We start from the raw sequence: 19,569 nt of genomic DNA on the forward strand, positions 1-19,569 counted from the left end.
GGCTCCACAACCGGGGGCATGGACTGCTGCCAGCAGTTGAAGAACTTCGGCTGTAGAGAACTATTAGAAATGTCTGACCCTTAACCACTGTGTCTGACTCTTAACCTCCAAAACCTGCGCAGACTATAACGTATATATTATACAACCATTAGTTCTAACCAAGTCATTTGATTGGACAAGAGGCATTCCATGAGCAGCACTGGGACTTGTGTAGTTGCAGTTGTGTAACTATTTGTTGGCAGAGCTAAATAAATGATTAAATAAACAAACAAATCATAATCTGTTGCCGCTTATTACTGTTAACTAATAAATAGCGATTGTAGAACTGTTGTATAAAAGCAATATCACTCAAGGTCGTGCTGTTATATTGAATATCAGCACAGCTGTGATTGGGTCATAGCCGGTATGAGGCCATAGTGCCGAAGATGATCACATCTGTGCTGAAATTCAGTCATTAAATGTATTGCCTATATTTATTGTAACGTATATTTTGATCAAATTGTATTGCCTATATTTATGTTTCTTCTATTACCCTGCCGCCTGCCCATACCTGTAGTCCTGTACCCCCAACCCCACTCCCCAAGGTGATCAATAAAGGAATATCTTATCTTATCTTAAACAACCTGACTATTCCACTGGACATAATACAGTCCATCATGGAGTGAACAGAGAACAATTGTCAATTGTCTTGCAATGTTCTGTTGTACATTTATTTATTGTACTACTAATAATATGTGCTAATTTGTTTTTGTTGTTGTTTAGCCTTACAGTCATCAATTGTAAAGAATAGTCCAATGAATGAAAACTATTGATCAAAGTTTCCCATACCATACTCAGACACAAATCTGTGATTAGCCAACTTTTTGCACATGTTCTAATAGTTGTGGTAGAAAGGTTTGCCACAGATTTCTGATACTGCAAAAGCTCAGAATAGTGCCCATATCTATAATCAAATTATCGCAGCACATATACAAGAATGGGACCAAGTCTAATACGACAAAGCTCTTTCTTACCAGTGTGGATTATGTATATCTCTTCAGCTTTATAACTTCAGGTCTCCGTACTGTTTCACGTGAGTGAAGAGGCGGGTTAAAATTAGACCAGGAGGGGAGGGGCCGCTCACTCTCTCTCTCTGCAGCTGTGGGGTCATGTTACACTTACACCCCAAGGTGGCACAGCACAGGGCTATACAGAACTTAACCACCATAACACATGTGTTATAACTCTGACGTAAATGTATAGTCCATCCCATGCTCTGTGTCTAATCAAGAAGCCATTATGTTTCAGTGGAACCACCAACCGTCTCTGTTAGAATGACGGCTCCAATGAGCTAGTTACAATTATTCAGTATTGTGTTGATTCTAAATGATAAATGTCCACTAGAGGGCCCTGTTTTTGAACAATACTTGCAATGTAGTTTTCAGTCTCATTGTACTCCCTGGCTATCAACCAGGTTATATTGCCAATACCATTGTCCAGTGTCAGGTGAGAGTGAGTGATATACAGCGATTCAACTGACCAGAGACCCAGTAACTCAAACCATGTTTCTCAACCAGCACACAGGTCCTATTTATAACACACACACACACACACACACACACACACACCCACATACTGGGACTTTGAAGCACAAGTTGACGAAGATGTGGTACCGGGACAATGTGTCTCTCCTTTCTCATTGACACAAACAGCGGTAGGCTGCTAAACATCTGTTTGAATTATGTCTGTTTGCATTGGAGAGTGGACTTTATTTGTAGCAATTCTTTTTAAATATTCTAATCATGTAGTCTGGGTTTGATCCGTGTGAGTGAAGGGGACTCAAATCTGTCCAACCATTTGCAGGATATACTCACACTGAGAACTTTGCACTGACGATCCAAAGTATGGTAAGTTGTTTATTACTTTGTCAACATAATGATACACACAATGTAATAGTCTTTTATCAAACCAGATGCACTGTTGATATGTTAAAGGTTGCTCAGTTTTATCATTGAGTGATATGCAGTATGCATGGCACTGTCCTTATACTGCTCTCTTTCTTTCTTTCACTCACTCTCTGTCCTTATTATATCTATCTATCTATCTATCTATCTATCTATCTATCTATCTATCTATCTATCTATCTATCTATCTATCTATCTATCTATCTATCTATCTATCTATCTATCTATCTATCTATCTATCTATCTATCTATCTATCTATCTTTATATCTATCTATCTATCTATCTATCTATCTATCTATCTATCTATCTATCTATCTATCTATCTATCTATCTATCTATCTATCTATCTATCTATCTATCTATCTATCTATATATCTGTCTGTCTGTCTGTCTGTCTGTCGTGTTAATTGTCAACGAAAATGATGACTAAATATGGTCGTCAACAAAGCTTTTTCCCTTGACTAAATCTAGACTAAAACAAAAAGACAAAATCGAGACTAAAACTGTCTAAGACTAAAATGCTCAGACCTGTAGTTGACTAAAACGACTAAAATAAAAAATAAATGAAGGCGACTAAATATGATGAAAACGAAAAAGGAGCATTTGACACATGACTAAGACTAAAACGATTGGTTTGATTATGTCTTATGGTGTATATATGGGGAGTGGGGAGAGGGGCGTTTACATGAATCTATGATACCAATAGAAATTAATGTGAATTTGACTGACTGCAGCGGTACATAGAATTGCATTACAAGAGAATAAAAAGCCTTTTTTTCATTAACGAAAAAAAATAAAGACAAAAATGTCATCCGTTTTCTGCGACTAAATCTAGACTAAAACCATAAGACTAAAATGCTCAGACCTGTAGTTGACTAAAACTGACTAAACTAAAAATAAATGAAGGTGACTAAATATGATGAAATCGAAAAAGGAGCATTTGACACATGACTAAGACTAAAACTAAAATAAAAATAGCTGCCAAAATAAACACTGTCTGTCTGTCTGTCTACCTATCTCCCACCACAGAGTGGACGTTGTAGGTCCTCCAAATCCCTGCTCCATGTCCACTGTGAGAGCTGCTACAGTCGTGGCTGCAGGACCAGAATAGAGGTATCGGTGTCCTGTGCCGTCATCCCCTGCCGTCTACACTGTGGAGCCATATTTCACCTGTGTAAAGAGGAGGAACACCTGCTGCTCTGCCCCAACGTGAGGGTCCCCTGCCTCAACGCAGACTATGGGTGCAGGAACCACATGGCTCGGTCCCTGCGGGCAACACACCTACTGGTCTGCCCGGCCAGCGTGGTGTCCTGCCCTGCGGAATGGCTCCGCTGGCCGTCCGATGACACGTGCCAGCACAACACCGCGGCCCTGCAGGCGAACGTGCAGACGGAGTACAAGGAGCAGCGGGTGGAGGCGGTAGACCTAGCCATGGCCCTGGTGGACCAGAGAGAGCTTTATGCCAGGCTGAAGATGAAGCCCCTCTACCCAGAGCTGATGGAGGAAGACGATGAAGAAAATGAGGAGAAAGTGCAATCTATGGGAGAATCTGCTGATGAAGGTGAATCACTCACTATACACTTTCAGTTCAATCAGTGGATTTGCTCTTCTTTCAAACATAAGCCAGTACACGCACGCACACACACACACACACACACACACACACACACACACGCACGCACACACACACACACACACGCACACACACACACGCACGCACGCACGCACGCACGCACGCACACACATACACACACACACACACACACACACACACACACACACACACACACACACACACACACACACACACACACACACACACACCTACTGTCTTTTAATCGCCTTCCTTATAGACGGGTGGGGTCTGTTGTACCGCGTCTGTCTGAGCCAATCCAATAGTATCCAGCTGCACTGCAGACTCGGAAAACGGTCCCAGGGGCGCGCTGTGAGGGCCGCGCGAGTTTATATCGCGTGATTTCCCCCCCCTGTAGCCTCTGTTTCCGACGACGCTCTCTGATTGGCTAGGCCGCGTACAGCGAAGAAGAAAAGACCCTCTCTGATTGGTTTAGCTCCGAAGGGTCTCTTCCGCCTTGTACATATATTCTCTGCTTCGAAGTGGTTATGCTTAGGCATTCTTTCGAAGTGGTTATGCTTAGGCATTCTTTCGAAGTGGTTATGCTTAGGCATTATTTCGAAGTGGTTATGCTTAGGCCCTCTTTCGAAGTCGTTATGCTTAGGCATTCTTTCGACGTGGTTATGCTTAGAGTTAGGGTTAGGGTTAGCCAATCGGAGAGCGTCCTTTTCTTCTTTGCTGCAATCAAAAAGCATCTTCGCTCACAGAGGCTACGTTAAAAAATCACACGTTTATATCTATGGCCGCGCTGTGAGGACCGCTTAGCAGCGCCACCCACTCAGTGGCTGAATTGGAGTATTGCGACTGGACTTAGCTATACAATACAATTTATTATTATTATAATTATATTATTATTATTATTATAATTATTATAATTCGTATTATTATTATTATAATATTTGATTTGATTTGATCTTTATTTATCTCGAACAACCATAACACACAAACTTGAAATAACAAAAAATAACAAAAACTAAATAAAACTAAAATAAAAAAACGAAATAAAATACAAATACAAGTTAAATTAAATATATCTTCCTAGACATGGAAGCAATTGTCAACATAGCTCAAGACAAATGGTTTTGTTCGAGAAGGGACAGAAAGAAGCAAAGCTTATCTGGTCCTGCCCCTTCCTTATATCATTGTAATAAGTTATCTATCAATATCAAAAATAATAAACCTATCCACTACAGCAAAAGATAAATACAATAACAATATATTAACATTATAAAACTCAAAAGTAGCCACTGCAGCCGTTATCACGAGCTCTGCTCTCCTGTGTTCACATAACTTTCCCAAAACTGACTTGTAGTCTAAGTTGCCTAAACCAGTTTGTCAATTTTAAAAGCTCAGAGGACGGAACGGGTTTATTTGTTTATATTTCTTTTATTGACAACCCAGCTAGGAAGGAGGTAGGGAAGAATGGATAGAGGTGGATGGAGAGGGGTGGATGGAGGGCGGAGGAGGGCCCTGGAGGAACAGCCGGGGGACGGGTATATTCGGTGCTCAGGTACTCAGCTGGACTCCTTCCCCTGCAGGACAGAGAGAGAGAGAAGTTGACAAAACCCTGTACCGACGTTAACGGATCCTAACGCACCTGGACTGGTTCATTAAGATTGTGTCCAAGAGTCTGGAGGTGGTCAGGTTTATATGACTGTGAGGACCAACCGTTTCTCTCTGTCTTACCAGCTGTAGAACGAGGTGGAGGAATGGCTCAACATGTGTGTGTGTTTGTTATATGCTGATGTTTTCCTGATATCTTTCTAATTGTGAGTGCCAGGACCTCACTCTTTTCTGATTTCTCCTTGACCCACGCACCGGCTACCCTTTTTACCACAGTGCAACAGGCTAGCCGTGATCAACAGCTGACTTGAAGTTCAAACCAACCAAAACACCAAAAACCAACCCAAAAAATACCTTTCATATCTTCCCTTTGCTTCCATCTCTTTACAATCTTCCTGTCAAATTCCTCCCTTTCACTGAAATAGACATAAAAATCACAACTTTGTTGACAGAAACATTGAAAAGAAATATATATATTTACATTCTCTCTACACGGACCTTCTAGGAAGAGCTGTTCAGCCTGCAGCAATGGCATGTTCTTAATGGCAAGACCATGAATGATAGCCTACCAAAAGAAAGTAAGTAATTTTATTAAATCTTTTTTATTTTTTTATCTGATCCAGTCTACCAATACAAAACACCAAAACCATTATATGGGTCCATACACAAGTGGCACTATTGCAGGCAACCTCTTTATATTGTAATAAACACGTGGGTTATATCATTAGCAGGAGAAACTGCTATGTAGCAGGGAAAACTGCTGTTTGTCAAAACACCCTTCAATAACCAACTGCACAACCGGGGTACAAAAGAGTAACAATATTAGATAAAAGCATCAATGATAATCAAACAGGGTTAATAAATCAGGGGGGATAATCAGGTACCGTAAAGTGCTTCTGTTATATAAGTAACTCACCCCCACTAGGGCTAAGTTAAATGACCTAGCGTTTAGCCGTTAGGGCACACCACCACTCTGGCATGCGATCACCCTCTATAGGAGGCACTGCAAATTTTAACAAGGTATGTCTAATCACGCACGCTAAACACCCTCACTAGAGGCACTGCAATTTGAGCAAGGTATGCCTAATCAAACATGGCACGCTAAACACCCTCTCAAAGAGGCACTGCAAATAGACATCAAAATATCAACCGTACAATAGTTAAATAAGGAATACCCTCCAGGTACTAATTACCCCTCCCTCTCGCTTTCCCCTGTCACCCTTCAATCGGTCACATACAATATCGTATCGGCCTGAGCTATACAATAAAATAATAGCTGATATGCCGTTTACATTAAGAGACACACGATATACAATATGGAATTAATAGTAAATACAATATAAAATGTGCAATGACTTAACTCGCCCTCGCGGCGCGACCCTCCCCGGGGTCTGTGCTTTGGACACCGTCCAACTCCACTAACTAACTACTTCAGCACTGATCTGAAGAGGTGCCCTGCACGTACTTCCAGGTGGTGAAAGTAGGGAAGGAGCTGGTAGTATGGCCATGGCCCCGCTTATATGTGAGCGGATGTGGGCGTGGCCAGGCAGGTGTAGGTGCATGCATGTGGTTGAACGTTTTCATGATATCATATGATTAAAGGGACAGTTCCAATAGAGCAGAGCGTATTGAAATATAACAGAGAAGCCGTTGGTTTTGCTGAGTTTGTTATTTGATCCGAAGAGAATGGACTGTTTTACCCAGGTGTAATGATGCCCTGATTAAAAGAGTCTTTTCCCCCTCTTTCATATCTAGCTTTGGCATGGACTGTTTTAACTGCTAGCATGGCTAACAAATTAAAATATATTGTAGTCTGCCCCATTGTTCTGACCAGAATCACGTTCCTTTTTGCCTCCTTGATGCGCACACTGAGTCTGGCGTGAACGAGAAACCCGTCTATAGACCACTGCACTTCCGCATTACATTGAGCTCATGGAGGAGAGAGCGGGGGGAGAAAATTAAATAATGTGGATGAGAGCCTTGACATTAAGTGGTTGTAGCTACGACCAATTCCAAGTCGATCGACACTTTCTCGGTCGAGCTATAGTCGCTTTTTCGCACCTACTCCCGAACTACACATGCGCAGATTGTTTAACCTAGACTCTGTGGGCAATCTGCAAATGCGTAGTTCGGGAGTAAGTGCGGAAAAGTGACTATAGTTCGGCCGAGAAAGTACGGATCGACTTGGAATTGGTCGCTCTGTGTTCTGCGCATTCTCACAGAAATACACTCAATTTCTTTCTTTCTTTCTTTCTTTCTTTCTTTCTTTCTTTCTTTCTTTCTTTCTTTCTTTCTTTCTTTCTTTCTTTCTTTCTTTCTCTTTCTTTCTTTCTTTCTTTCTTTCTTTCTTTCTTTCTTTCTTTCTTTCTTTCTTTCTTTCTTTCTTTCTTTCTTTCTTTCTTTCTTTCTCTCTCTTTCTCCCCCTCTCTTTCTTTCTTTCTTTCTTTCTCTCTTTTTCTCTTTTTCTCTCTCTCTTTATTCTCCCTGCCTTTCTTTCTTTCTTTATCTCTTTCTTTCTTTATCTCTTTCTTTCTCTCCAGTCTCTTTCTCCCCCTCTCTTTCTTTCTTTCTCTTTTTCTCTCTATCTTTCAACATAATATGATGTTGTTCAACCAGCTAATGTGTCTGTATCTTTCCCAATGCAAATAAACCATATTACTATATAGTACCCCGCCCAACCCCCCCTGTCTGTCTGTCATATCTGGTTGCCTGTCTGTCTGTATGTCTGTCTGTCTGTCTGTTTGTTTGTTTGTCTATCTGTCTATATATCTGGTTGCCTGACTGTCTGTCTGTCTGTCAGTCTGTTTGTTTGTTTGTCTATCTGTCTATATATCTGGTTGCCTGTCTGTCTGTTTGTTTGTTTGTTTGTTTGGCTATCTGTCTATATATCTGGTTGTCTGTCTGTTTGTTTGTCTATCTGTCTATATATCTGGTTGCCTGTCTGTCTGTCTGTTTGTTTGTTTGTTTGTTTGTTTGGCTATCTGTCTATATATCTGGTTGCCTGTCTGTCTGTCTGTTTGTTCAACCAAGTATGGTTTTGTCAATATTATATAATAGAGAGAGAGGGGGGGGGGAGAAAGAGGGGGGGAGATAGAGAGAGAGAGAGAGCGAGAGAGAGGGAGAGAGAGCGAGATAGGGAGAGAGAGAGAGAGAGAGCTCGTGCTGCAATTGGTTCTATGGAGGGCTCCACGCTGCAGTCTGTCGTCCGGCCGCTCTGAAGTCGGAGTAGGTGTGCCAGGCCAGGCGCGCGATCTCGCACGGAACCCGCACGGAAACTTCGTGCGCGTTGTATGTGCCCGGGGCGTGACGTATAAAAGTCTATTGGATCATGTCTCCCGCCCCCCCCCCCAGCCATAGCTACAACCACTTAATGTCAAGGCTCTCATCCACATTCATTAATTTTCTCCCCCCGCTCTCTCTCTCCCATGATTTCAGAATACCGGAAGTGTTGCGGTGGTCTATATGACAATGTCTACACTTTTTTCCAGAGCTAAAGATTCAGGATTACATTGTTGTAATATGTATCCCCCATCACTCTCTCACTCCTTTGGTGTTTATGCCTTTATTCTTCGGTTTCTCCGACTTCTGAAGGTTCATCTGCTGCACTCGTTTCTATGGAGAATGGATCCATTTCTCAGAATGGTGTTGGTGGAGAGGCTACGGGGAACATAGACATCAACATAGAGAAATACAACCGGTATGAGAAGATGTTCAGTATGGAGAAAGGTGGCTGTGCGGTCGCCCAGGCAAAGCTAGACAAGCCCAACCCTGGCGATACGGGCGGGAGGAGAAAGAGTGGAGGGACAGAGACGGCTGCTGATGGCCAGTGTCCAGTACCGGGCCTGGCCCCGTGGCAGGACGGGGTCATGGATCGGCTGGGGAAGGCGCTCACTCCACAGGAGTTCAACATGTACCTGGTGCACCACGGGCGTATGTTGATCACCTTCGGACAGATCGCCGCCTGCACACCGAGAGATAAGGACTTTGTGTATGGAAGTCTGGAGCCTATCCCCGTACAGAGCTGTCTGCAATCTTTCAAGGTGAAGATTGGGAAAAAAATGGGGTTTTGTTGTGTGATGTAATGATACTCGATTAATGTTATGCAGCTCAATTAAAAACCCACACGTTTGCTTGATGATTACTTTGTTACATGTGTAAACCTGTCATTATGTGAAAAGACAGTCTAGACAGTCTTTTCTTTTTTTGTATATAGAATTTCTCTTAAAATCTTTATTCTTATTACTCTGTTAAGCTTATCTTGGTTGTTATTTTTATAAACAGCTGTATGATTGTTGTTTGGTGTGTTTTGCTGCCGATAACCTAATTTCTCGTCATTGATAATATAATAATAATAATCGTATCTTTTATTTCATCATGGGTTACTCCATACAGATACGTTTTGCTGTATTGTATTGTGTTCCTTTCCCTCCTCCAAGATCCCAGACAGCTACCATTACAATCGCAAGGTGCACCAATATGACAGCATAGCGCGGGTTCTGAGCGAGGCGCGCGGCGTGGACACGTCTGACCTGGGATCCGAGGAGGAAGACTGGCACAGCAATGAAGCAGAAGCAACCCTGCTGGGCTATGCAGAGAGAGAGGTCATGGGTCACAAGGTCAGTTTCATGAAGTAGGCCTACTATGATTGTCTTTTTTATTTTTTTTATCAAATCTTTATCTTTTCTTTTTTAAATAAATAAACACATGACACCACACAATACAATAATAATAATAATAATAATAATAATAATAATAATAATAATAATAATAATAATAATAATAATAATAATAATAATAATAATAATAATAATAATAATAATACATGACTTCACAGGACAATAATAACACTAACAATAACAATAATGACAATAGAATCACAAAAATAATAAATATGGACGTAAAAATCTAAATTAAAAAATATAATTATTTGACTGCAGACACCACAAAAGCCATTTCCTCCCCCACAACCGCCCACCCCAGGACCCCCCAGGACCAACATCCCGACCCCACTCCGCTGCTAGATAGATGCTTTAACCTCCTCGGCTGCTGAGATCCACAGCTCAATGCTGGCCTGTCCAACCCCAATTACACGTGCGGTAGTAATGATATATTGTTTAGAAGTATAGTGTTGCTGCCGTAAGTGGAATTGTTAGGTTACATGTTTGAAAGTTGAGTTGTTATGGAGTTAAACACTTTAATGGAGATGTGTTTTCATTCTGTAGTTGATTGACAGAACCCTTGATGCAAGGACATGATATCCTTCAAACTTCAAACTACCTCAAAATAGACATAGAATCATTCAGAAGACTTACAAGATGTAATCCACCCCTCTTCAGTTCCTTTGGTGAACAATTATTTGTGTTTTCTGTTCTTTAGGTTTGTTTTGTGTTTTCACTTTATACAGTAGTAGAGTATAAGGTGTAAGATAAAATAAATATAATAAAATGACTAATTAAATAAATTATATAATACAAACAAGCAAACAAATAAGTAACTAAAATGTTATTTGTGAGAAAGGCATGTGCTGTTACGGAAATAATATGGTTATTAAAAGTAAAGAACAATACAGTACAATTATGTTCATTCAGACAGAAAAAGCACGGTGTGGAATGTCAATATGTCAGGAGGGAGTTTTACTTGTCATCACTTATCTCCAACAGCGTTAATAGCAAATTCTAAAGCAATGCAAAACACAGTATTCCATATTATATTCAAAACATACTCAAACACGCCACCTTTCACAAAGTGTCACGTTACAGGTATTTGCGATAGGATCCTCTTCATGTGACTCATTCTAATCTAATCTATAATGATTAGATGTTGAGGATTGTGTGTCATGGATTATCCTGGTATAGATCAGCGACTCCAAAGGAACGGATGGGCTCTTCGTGGAGACAGGAACGCAAACACTCTCCTTCCGCACAGCGCCGTTCAAGCAGACGACGACCCTGGCAGAGGTGATGGTGGAGCGGCCTCTGAAGCTTCGTCTCCAGCTGCAGGCAGGGACTGTGACCGGCAGACACAACAAGGGCAGCTCGGTCTTCAGGTTCTTCTGCGGACACGTCTTCCACCGCAGGGATTTCCCCAGACACTTCAGGTGGCTGCGAGATTTCTCTGTGTAGTTTACAGTGAATGGATTTCTTGTTTCTCTCTATACCGTTATCATATCCTACATAAGACCTACCCAGGGCTGACCTTACGTTACCCGACCAACATTTTGAAGCCACATTAGCCGGTTATTGCCCCGTTGAGCCAGGGCGTCCAGACAATGGCCCAAGGCCCAGGCTAAGAATACATCTGCTTAACGTTTCGGTCGGAAGAGTCTTCCTGTATCTGAATTTACATTTGGATTTATGAAAGGATGAAAGGCTAATTTGTTGTAACACTTGGCTTGGATTATTTATGGCCATGTGTTATTTAATGATTGTGGAATAAAAGGTTAAAGGAGGAGTTCATTACTGTGAAAAGAAACACTGACTACCTTTGTATAAAATGTTTTATATTTGCCCATGAAAGCGTATTGTGCAACTTATCCTTACTGTGATCCAGGAATGTACACAGTGACATCCAGCCGGGTCTGAATGGCTGGTTTGAGGAGAGATGTCCCCTGGCTTACCTGGGCTGCACCTACAGCCAGAGGAGGTTCCAGCCCTCCACACACAAGGCCACCGTCACCTACAAGTGAGCACAACATTCAAAGTTGAAAAATCAAGATTTTTTTTTGAACAATTACCTTGTCAAATATACAAAATCAAACTCAGAAAACAGCATACAGTACCATCTTTTGACTGACACTCGGACCAATTCAAGACTAGGCAGGGCTAGCAGCTATTGATTCAGGGGCTGCCTCTAAGCAATAACATCTTGGCATTAATGTTGGATGTTGTATTTTGGGACACAGATATTAACTCTTAACTTGGACTCACACCAACACTAACTGTCACATCAACACTCTAACTGTCACACCAACACTAACTGTCACACCAACACTCTAACTGTCACACCAACACTAACTGTCACACCAACACTCTAACTGTCACACCAACACTAACTGTCACACCAACACTCTAACTGTCACACCAACACTCTAACTGTAACATCAACACTAACTGTCACATCAACACTAACTGTTGCACCAACATTAACTGTCACACCAACACTCTGGTCACACCAACACTAACTGTCACACCAACACTCTAACTGTCACATCAACACTAACTGTCACACCAACACTCTAACTGTCACATCAACACTAACTGTCACATCAACACTAACTGTCACACCAACACTCTTAACTGTCACACCAGGGCTTGAACTGTCACACCAACACTCTTAACTGTCACACCAACGCTCTTAACTGTCATAGTTTCAAGTTTCTTTATTAGTTGTCATACAGAAGTACAGAATACTTTTATATAAAATGCTTCTTTCTGTTTTGCTCCAGAGATTGTGCTAGATAAAATAGATAAGTATAAAATAAGTATAGTAAGTATAAATAGAAGTCAAGTACGTAGACAAAAGTGTTCAGTATATACATATATACAATGTACATTGTATATCGTATCCTAAATGTACAGTATTGCAGCAACACCCGTTTTGGAAAACATCGTTATTACAAAACATTTAGAAGGGAAGGAAGAAGAAGTGTTTAAGGTCCGGTCGGGACCTTCCTACCGTGAGCGCAGGCCAAGCGAACTGCAATCTGGCTAACGGGGCACCGACGTTTAAACACAGTATTCCTGTGTTGACGACGAGAGCAGCGTCGCTGCGCCACCCAGCCGCTACGGTTCTCCATGTTGACGCAGTCCTCGCCGGCCGGGCTCCCGGTAGGTTCGACTAACATCCTCTGTCAAAGATGACGTCGTAGTCAGAGTGTTTAAGGCATGTTATAGTCACAGAAAACGTTCAACAGTGTAGCATTAAGCTAACAGCCGTTCGGCTGATAGCAACAAGCTAACGTATACCAGCCTGGTAAACACAGCGAGCTAACGCCGCAGCTAACAGCTGCGCAGCTAACAGCTGACTGGCTAACACAGTAGTCCACAACTAGCACGCAAGCTAAGCAGATATCACCTGAACTGTATACAATGACATAACAAGCCACACTTCAGACAGGCCACTGTCCCAATCCCTCCCCTAACAGGGAAAAGAAAAAGAAATGTCAGAACACAGTTGTCAACGGTGGTCCAGACATACACGGGGCCCTTTGAGCATGGAACTTCCGATAAAGAAGATCCTATGCCCACATTTCCTCGTTAGGGTATACTTTCATTTGTATATGAAAGATGGGGCCTGCACGGGACAGAGAAGCATCCGCTCTAGAATCCTGGGATCACCAGGACCTAGCGCGGCCCACTAGATTAGCCATCATGGGCGTCAGACCAAGATCCCCCGACCGCCGTTTAAGCCGAGCAGAGGACCCTAGCCTGGAGTCGGGGTTTCGTAAATTGTTAGCTAACCCCCACAGCATCAACAACAACCAGAGCTCGTAAGCAAAACAGTACGTACCCAACCTGGAAACAACCGCTTCTCACAATAGTCGGTGCGTCCTACAGTCCAGCTGTGTTGCTGGAGGGTAACCCCATCCAGCCGCAGCAAGGAGGATTGTAGTTAGGAAGCATGTCAGCGGCGTGAGCTCCTAATATGAAAAAAACGTTGAAGGTCGGAATGATCCAGACACTCCAGTAACGAAGACAATATCGCCGTATTTTCTCGAAAATAGTGAGAGAGAAAATAAAGATATGATGTCAACGTATCTCCTTGTTCTTCCTTTCCTCAGACTAAATATTTTTCTCCACGTCAAGTGGGCATGTGAGAAGCACTTAGCTTGTGATGAAATTTGCGAAGGAGATGAGTGTGTGGCCCCACCCCTGCTTATGTAGGTAAGCGGATGGGGGTGTGGCCAGATTAATGCTGGCATGTAAAGGTACATGGTGGAATTTTTTATTCAGTGTATATACGCTGAAGCGAGATATATGCAGACAGACAGGTGCTGAGCAAGCCATAACGACATAGAACTGTCACACCAACACTCTTAACTGTCACACCAACACTCTTAACTGTCATAGTTTCAAGTTTCTTTATTAGTTGTCATACAGAAGTACAGAATACTTTTATATTAAATGCTTCTTTCTGTTTTGCTCCAGATATTGTGCTAGATAAAATAGATAAGTATAAAATAAGTATAGTAAGTATAAAATAGAAGTCAAGTACGTAGACAAAAGTGTTCAGTATATACATATATACAATGTACAATGCAGAGTAGAAGTAACTGAGTTACAATACAATATACTATACAGTACAAAGCATAAATGGGATGAGGTACAATTTAGGTACAATTTACAGTAAGGTGTAATGAGGTATGGGTTGTAGTACAAATTCATTACCAATAAATATAAAGTGTGTTTAGGTGTTCTAAAGTGGGTAAAGTGGGTGCTGCAGTGAGTTGTTTGTTTAAAGTGAGTGTGTGCATGTGGATGTGTGTGCTGTGAGTGCATTTGATGGTTGTTACATAGTGTTATTGTCATTTAGCATTCTGATGGCCTGAGGATAGAAGCTTCTTCTGAGTCTCTCTGTGCTTGCCATGAGACTCCGGTATCGCTTGCCTGACCGCAGCAGTTCAAAGAGGCAGTTGTTTGGGTGGCTGGAGTCTTTGATAATTCTCTTAGCCTTACCCATGCACCGCTTGTTGTAAATGTTCTGGAGAGTGGGAAGCCCCCCTCCATACCAACACTAACTGTCACACCAACACTAACTGTCACACCAACACTGTCACACCAGGGCTCATATTCATAAGGCCTAGCAGGAGTATGAGTACAGGTCCTGAAAAACAAACTTCAGACAGCTCAAAACAAATTAATGAGAGTAGTCCTTAAACTACCTCCACGCACTCACCTAGGGCCAACTTTCTTTAGGCAACTAAACTGGCTTCCGGTCAATAAAAGGGTAATTCACATCAAATTAGGTCTCACACACAAGATAGTTCAAAATACAGGTCCGAAATATCTATCTAATTATTTTAATCGATTCCGTGACAATCATTCATACTCCACTAGAAGGAGCAGTACGGATTTTATTCTGCCAAAATTTAACTCCCTAATGGGCACAAATACTTTTTTATATTCTGCAGCACTGGAGTGGAACAAGCTTCCAGTGGCCCTGAAAAACATCGAAGAGGGGGGAAGTTTTAGACGTGCCACAAAGAAATGGCTAGCCAGTGAAGTATAGAATAGCCATAGGAAGGAGAGGGTAGGGAGTGTTTTTTTGTATGGGGTTGCTATTATGTTTTATTCTGTTTTTTATTATGATGATCTATGTTTTATTATGATGCTCTATGTTTTATTATGATGCTCTATGTTTTATTATGATGCTCTATGTTTTATTATGATGCTCTGTTTTAGTATGTTTTATTATGATGCTCTATGTTTTATGATGTCTGTCCATGTCCAAAATCAGGGACCATGATGGAAATAAGTGCTTGCACTTTCTCATGTTTTTATCCCTTGGATGCTGTCTTTTACTCCACAATAAAAATCAATCAATCAATCAGTACTGATGATCTGGGGTCAGTGACTGCAGGAACACTTGTCTTCATTACTTTATTCAAATGCCCATGGAATTAATGTATTTCCCTCCATTTTATCCCTCATGTCTGTATCTTGTTCTCATCTATTTATCACTATGTGCTAAAAGAAAATCCACAAAAATCCTTTGTTTTCTATTAAAATACCTAATCCATGAGTTTCGTCACTCAACACCTAAATAACATCCAATACAATTTGATTTTTAACCATGCCCTCCATCCTTTAGCCTATAACATAAGCCTATAAACTCTAGCCTATAATTAACATTGCATTTACTGTAATTGGACTATTATGCTACATCATGAAATTAGCAGATAACTAAATTAATGACATTTCTTCTTACAGCCAGGATCTCAGATGCTTCAACTTGCGTCCGACCATCCGAGCCTCTCAAGGGGAGAGGTGCCAGCAGCCCCAGAGGAGCTCAGAAGAAGGATGCCGCACCACCGACCAGAAAAGGAGAGGGGAGAGAGAAGCTGGTGGAGGGGAGCACCTGTTCAATGCCCTTCCCCATGAGGTGCTACGCCACATAGCCAGTTTCCTGGACAGCCTGTCTCTGTCCCAGCTGGCCCTGGTGTCTCAGCTGATGAGGGACGTCTGCTCCTCTCTGCTGCGGGACAGAGGGATGGTCACTCTGCACTGGTACAAGAAGACCTATTCACACGGGGGAACCAAGTGGAAAGCCAACACGGTGAGAACCTCTTCTTATTATTGAAGATTACATACTCAATTATTATCATGGATAACTACATAATTTGAATTTCATTGTAACTGTAAACTATTCATTCATTCATCAAATTATTATCACATCACCACCTGCTGGACCACATTTTATACTCTCCTCTCTACCTTTTGCCTTTATTCTCCTTTCCTTCTTTTTCCTCTCCTTTCACTTCACCTCTCCTCCCCTCACCTCTCCTCACCTCTCCTCCCCCCTCTCCTCACCTCTCCTCCCCTCGCCTCTCCTCTCCCCTCTCCTCACCTCTCCTCCTCTCTTCTCTTCTCTTTTACTTGTCCAGATGTGGGAGTTCAGCCACTTGTTTTCTCCAGTGGATTCATGGCATTTTTCAGAAACCCCTTCCATGTCCGCTCATCTAAAAGTCTGCTCCTACTACGAGAAATCCCCAGGCAGCAAGTCTGTTCCCCTGCCTGGCATGAGTGACAACCAAGAGGGCAGTCAGGAGATACAAAGGCTGGTCACCCAGTTCACAGGCAATAGATAACAAATGGAGGACATATTCCCCCAGCTGCTTCTGTATTTATTAACATGACTTATGTTAGTCCACCACAAGAGGGCCATGGTATGGTACATGCTAGGTACAGTATGTCCCTGTCCATGGTGCTGCAAACCTACATTAGGTCAGTGGTTCTCTTTTGGGTTCATGACCCCTAAAACAGAGGGATGCTTGTTTGCAACCCCTTACATTGTCAAGCAGAATGGTGAACCTTGGCACAAAATAATGATTTTTTAATTTCCCCTTTTCAAGCTACACATGAATGATTGGAGGAGGGCTTTATAATTCATATATTCTTTATTTCAGAAAATAAAACAGCTGTGTCAAAAATGAGAAACATGTAAAGAAACATGATGTTGTATTTGTATATAAATAATTGTGTGATCCCATAGGGGGTCCCGATCCCCAGATTGAGAACCAGTGTATTGGGCTACAGTGGATGCAGTGAGAAACATTGTAAAATACAAATAAATGTCAAACAAAGCCTGTGTAGATTTTGTTTCCCTTTCATTTTTGAGGATTGGTCATGTCTCATTCAACATATTTTAACCCACACTAAATGAAAAACGTTAGTTACTGATATAATGCAGAAGCATGTAAGCTGCTCCTAATTTCCTTCATTACTTTTTTCATCTCCAAGTTATTTCCCGGTAAGTGCATTAATAAAAACAATCCTCACACATGAAAAACACACACAAGCTAATGATGTTTGAGCTTGCAATTATTTCCTACAATAGGCTAAAATGTTCATACCACAGTTAAATAGACATTTCCCTTTGACATATTTGTTTAGCATAGGCCTACATTTCATTATAATGTAGACTAGGCCTACTTCATTATAATCCATTCCTCCATTTGCTCAGATAAACAATAATGAATTGCCATAATATCCCAGTCTGTATTTTGAATATTGTAGATAGCAGTCCTATGTAGGCTGGGCTAGCTGTAAATGGCAAAAATAAATGAGATAATAACCATTCCTAAATCAGCTCAACTGGAATCCATTTCAAGTTTCCAGTTGAGTTAGATATGTATTACATTACATGTAGGCCTAAATTCAGTCAAAACTATTTTATATGTAAATAATTCTAAAAACGAAAATAAAACAAAAAAATTGATATTTTTTTTACAGTGTAGTAGGAGGCCTAGTGAGCGAGGATAGGAAATATGGGACGCGCCCGTTCTATGCTTTCCACAACAAATGTGTGTGCGTTCGAGTTTTGCGCTCTGATTGGCCACACTCGTTTCTGGTCATGTGACATGTGCGCCAATCGTGGGACGGCAGGTTCTGCGCCTATTTCCGGGTTTAACAGCCTGCAAACTACCTAAGGCCTAGTTTATCACTGGTTAAGCTTAGGCGACTCTTTCGCAGTTGGTTAAGGTTAGTAGGCGAGTCAATCTATGAAAAAAAAAGCACTTAACCCAAAAAAAATTGATACAAAAGGTTTTTCGATGGATTCCGATAGTATTGGGCGTGCTAAATAACATACTAAAAGTCGGCCAAAATCGACCCCCCCCGAAAGCCGCCATTTCCAAGATGGCGTCCCAGATGGCGGTGGAGATATTAAAATGGCTATATCTCAAATTGAGAATATGGTGCAAAGGATTTCTCAACTGATTCTGGTACCTCTGGGCATGTTCACTAACATACTAAAAATCTAGGAAAATACACCTTCCAGAAAGGCTTAATTTTCAAGATGGCGTCCAAAATGGCAGCAGACCAAGCTTAAAATGGCTATATATCTCAATAGAAAAAAATATATAACTATGATTTTTCACTTGATTCTGGTACCTCTAGACATGCTTGTGAACATACTAAAAATCTAGGAAAATACACCTTCCGGCATCATTGATGGGAAAGGGACATTTCATGGGATGGGCATGATAGCTGCCTTGACACCAGGACAGAAGACAGACCAAAGGATTCCGAGGTTCAGAATTAATGAACTGAATCTTGTGCAGAGGTCAAAAGTTGTGATAATAGATTATCACTTTGCCAAACACTTTTGCAGAGACACCACATTTAAAGAACTTCCAAGACTCGCAGAATGTAACAAGATGGTTGATCTGCTTTGGGAGTTATCGTTCAATTTCAAACAGCCTGCACCTGGTTGGCAGGGGATGATGCACATTATTCATAAGGGAGATGAACATCCAGGGCAGTCTTCAGTGAGATACTTACCAATGATAGACATGTACTCCGGAGACAAAACATGCATTCTGTCAACACTGGAGTTCATTTGTGGTCTGGCATCCAAACACCACCTTGCCCCAGTAGTTACATTTGACCAACCCCTATATTGGAAAGCAGCAGAGATAATCCTAGATTCACCACAGTGCAGTCACCTCAAGTCCTTTGTCCTGCTCCTAGGAGGATTTCACACATTTATGAATTTGCTAGGAGCAATTGGTACACTGATGGACGGTACAGGACTTAAGGACATTCTAGGGGTAGTCTATGGGGAGAACTCAGTAGCCCATATGATGACAGGCAAATCAGTTCAGAGAGCATTCCGTGGCCATCTTCTGGTTGACAAATGTCTTAACCGCATGATAATATCAGAAATGGTATATGATAGTCATGAATTTGCAGCAATGGTTGAACAGTCTG

General features: G+C 41.6%; 1 protein-coding gene across 1 annotated transcript; it reads left to right on the top strand.

Moving 5' to 3' along the window:
* Positions 1 to 18: 18 nt before the first annotated feature.
* Positions 19 to 16,946, top strand: LOC311233429 (F-box only protein 40-like; the record flags this gene model as incomplete). Its single annotated transcript, XM_084320396.1, has 9 exons — positions 19 to 52; positions 1,454 to 1,485; positions 2,974 to 3,505; positions 8,732 to 9,180; positions 9,577 to 9,756; positions 10,996 to 11,237; positions 11,690 to 11,821; positions 16,069 to 16,414; positions 16,743 to 16,946. The coding sequence occupies 9 exons, from the start codon at positions 19 to 21 to the stop codon at positions 16,944 to 16,946; spliced, it is 2,151 nt and encodes a 716-aa protein (XP_084176522.1).
* Between the last annotated feature and the right edge of the window lie 2,623 nt (positions 16,947 to 19,569).

The sequence above is a fragment of the Notolepis coatsorum genome (genome assembly GCF_963971535.1).
Source record: "Notolepis coatsorum genome assembly, chromosome: 8".
NCBI classification, from domain to species: Eukaryota; Metazoa; Chordata; class Actinopteri; order Aulopiformes; family Paralepididae; genus Notolepis; species Notolepis coatsorum.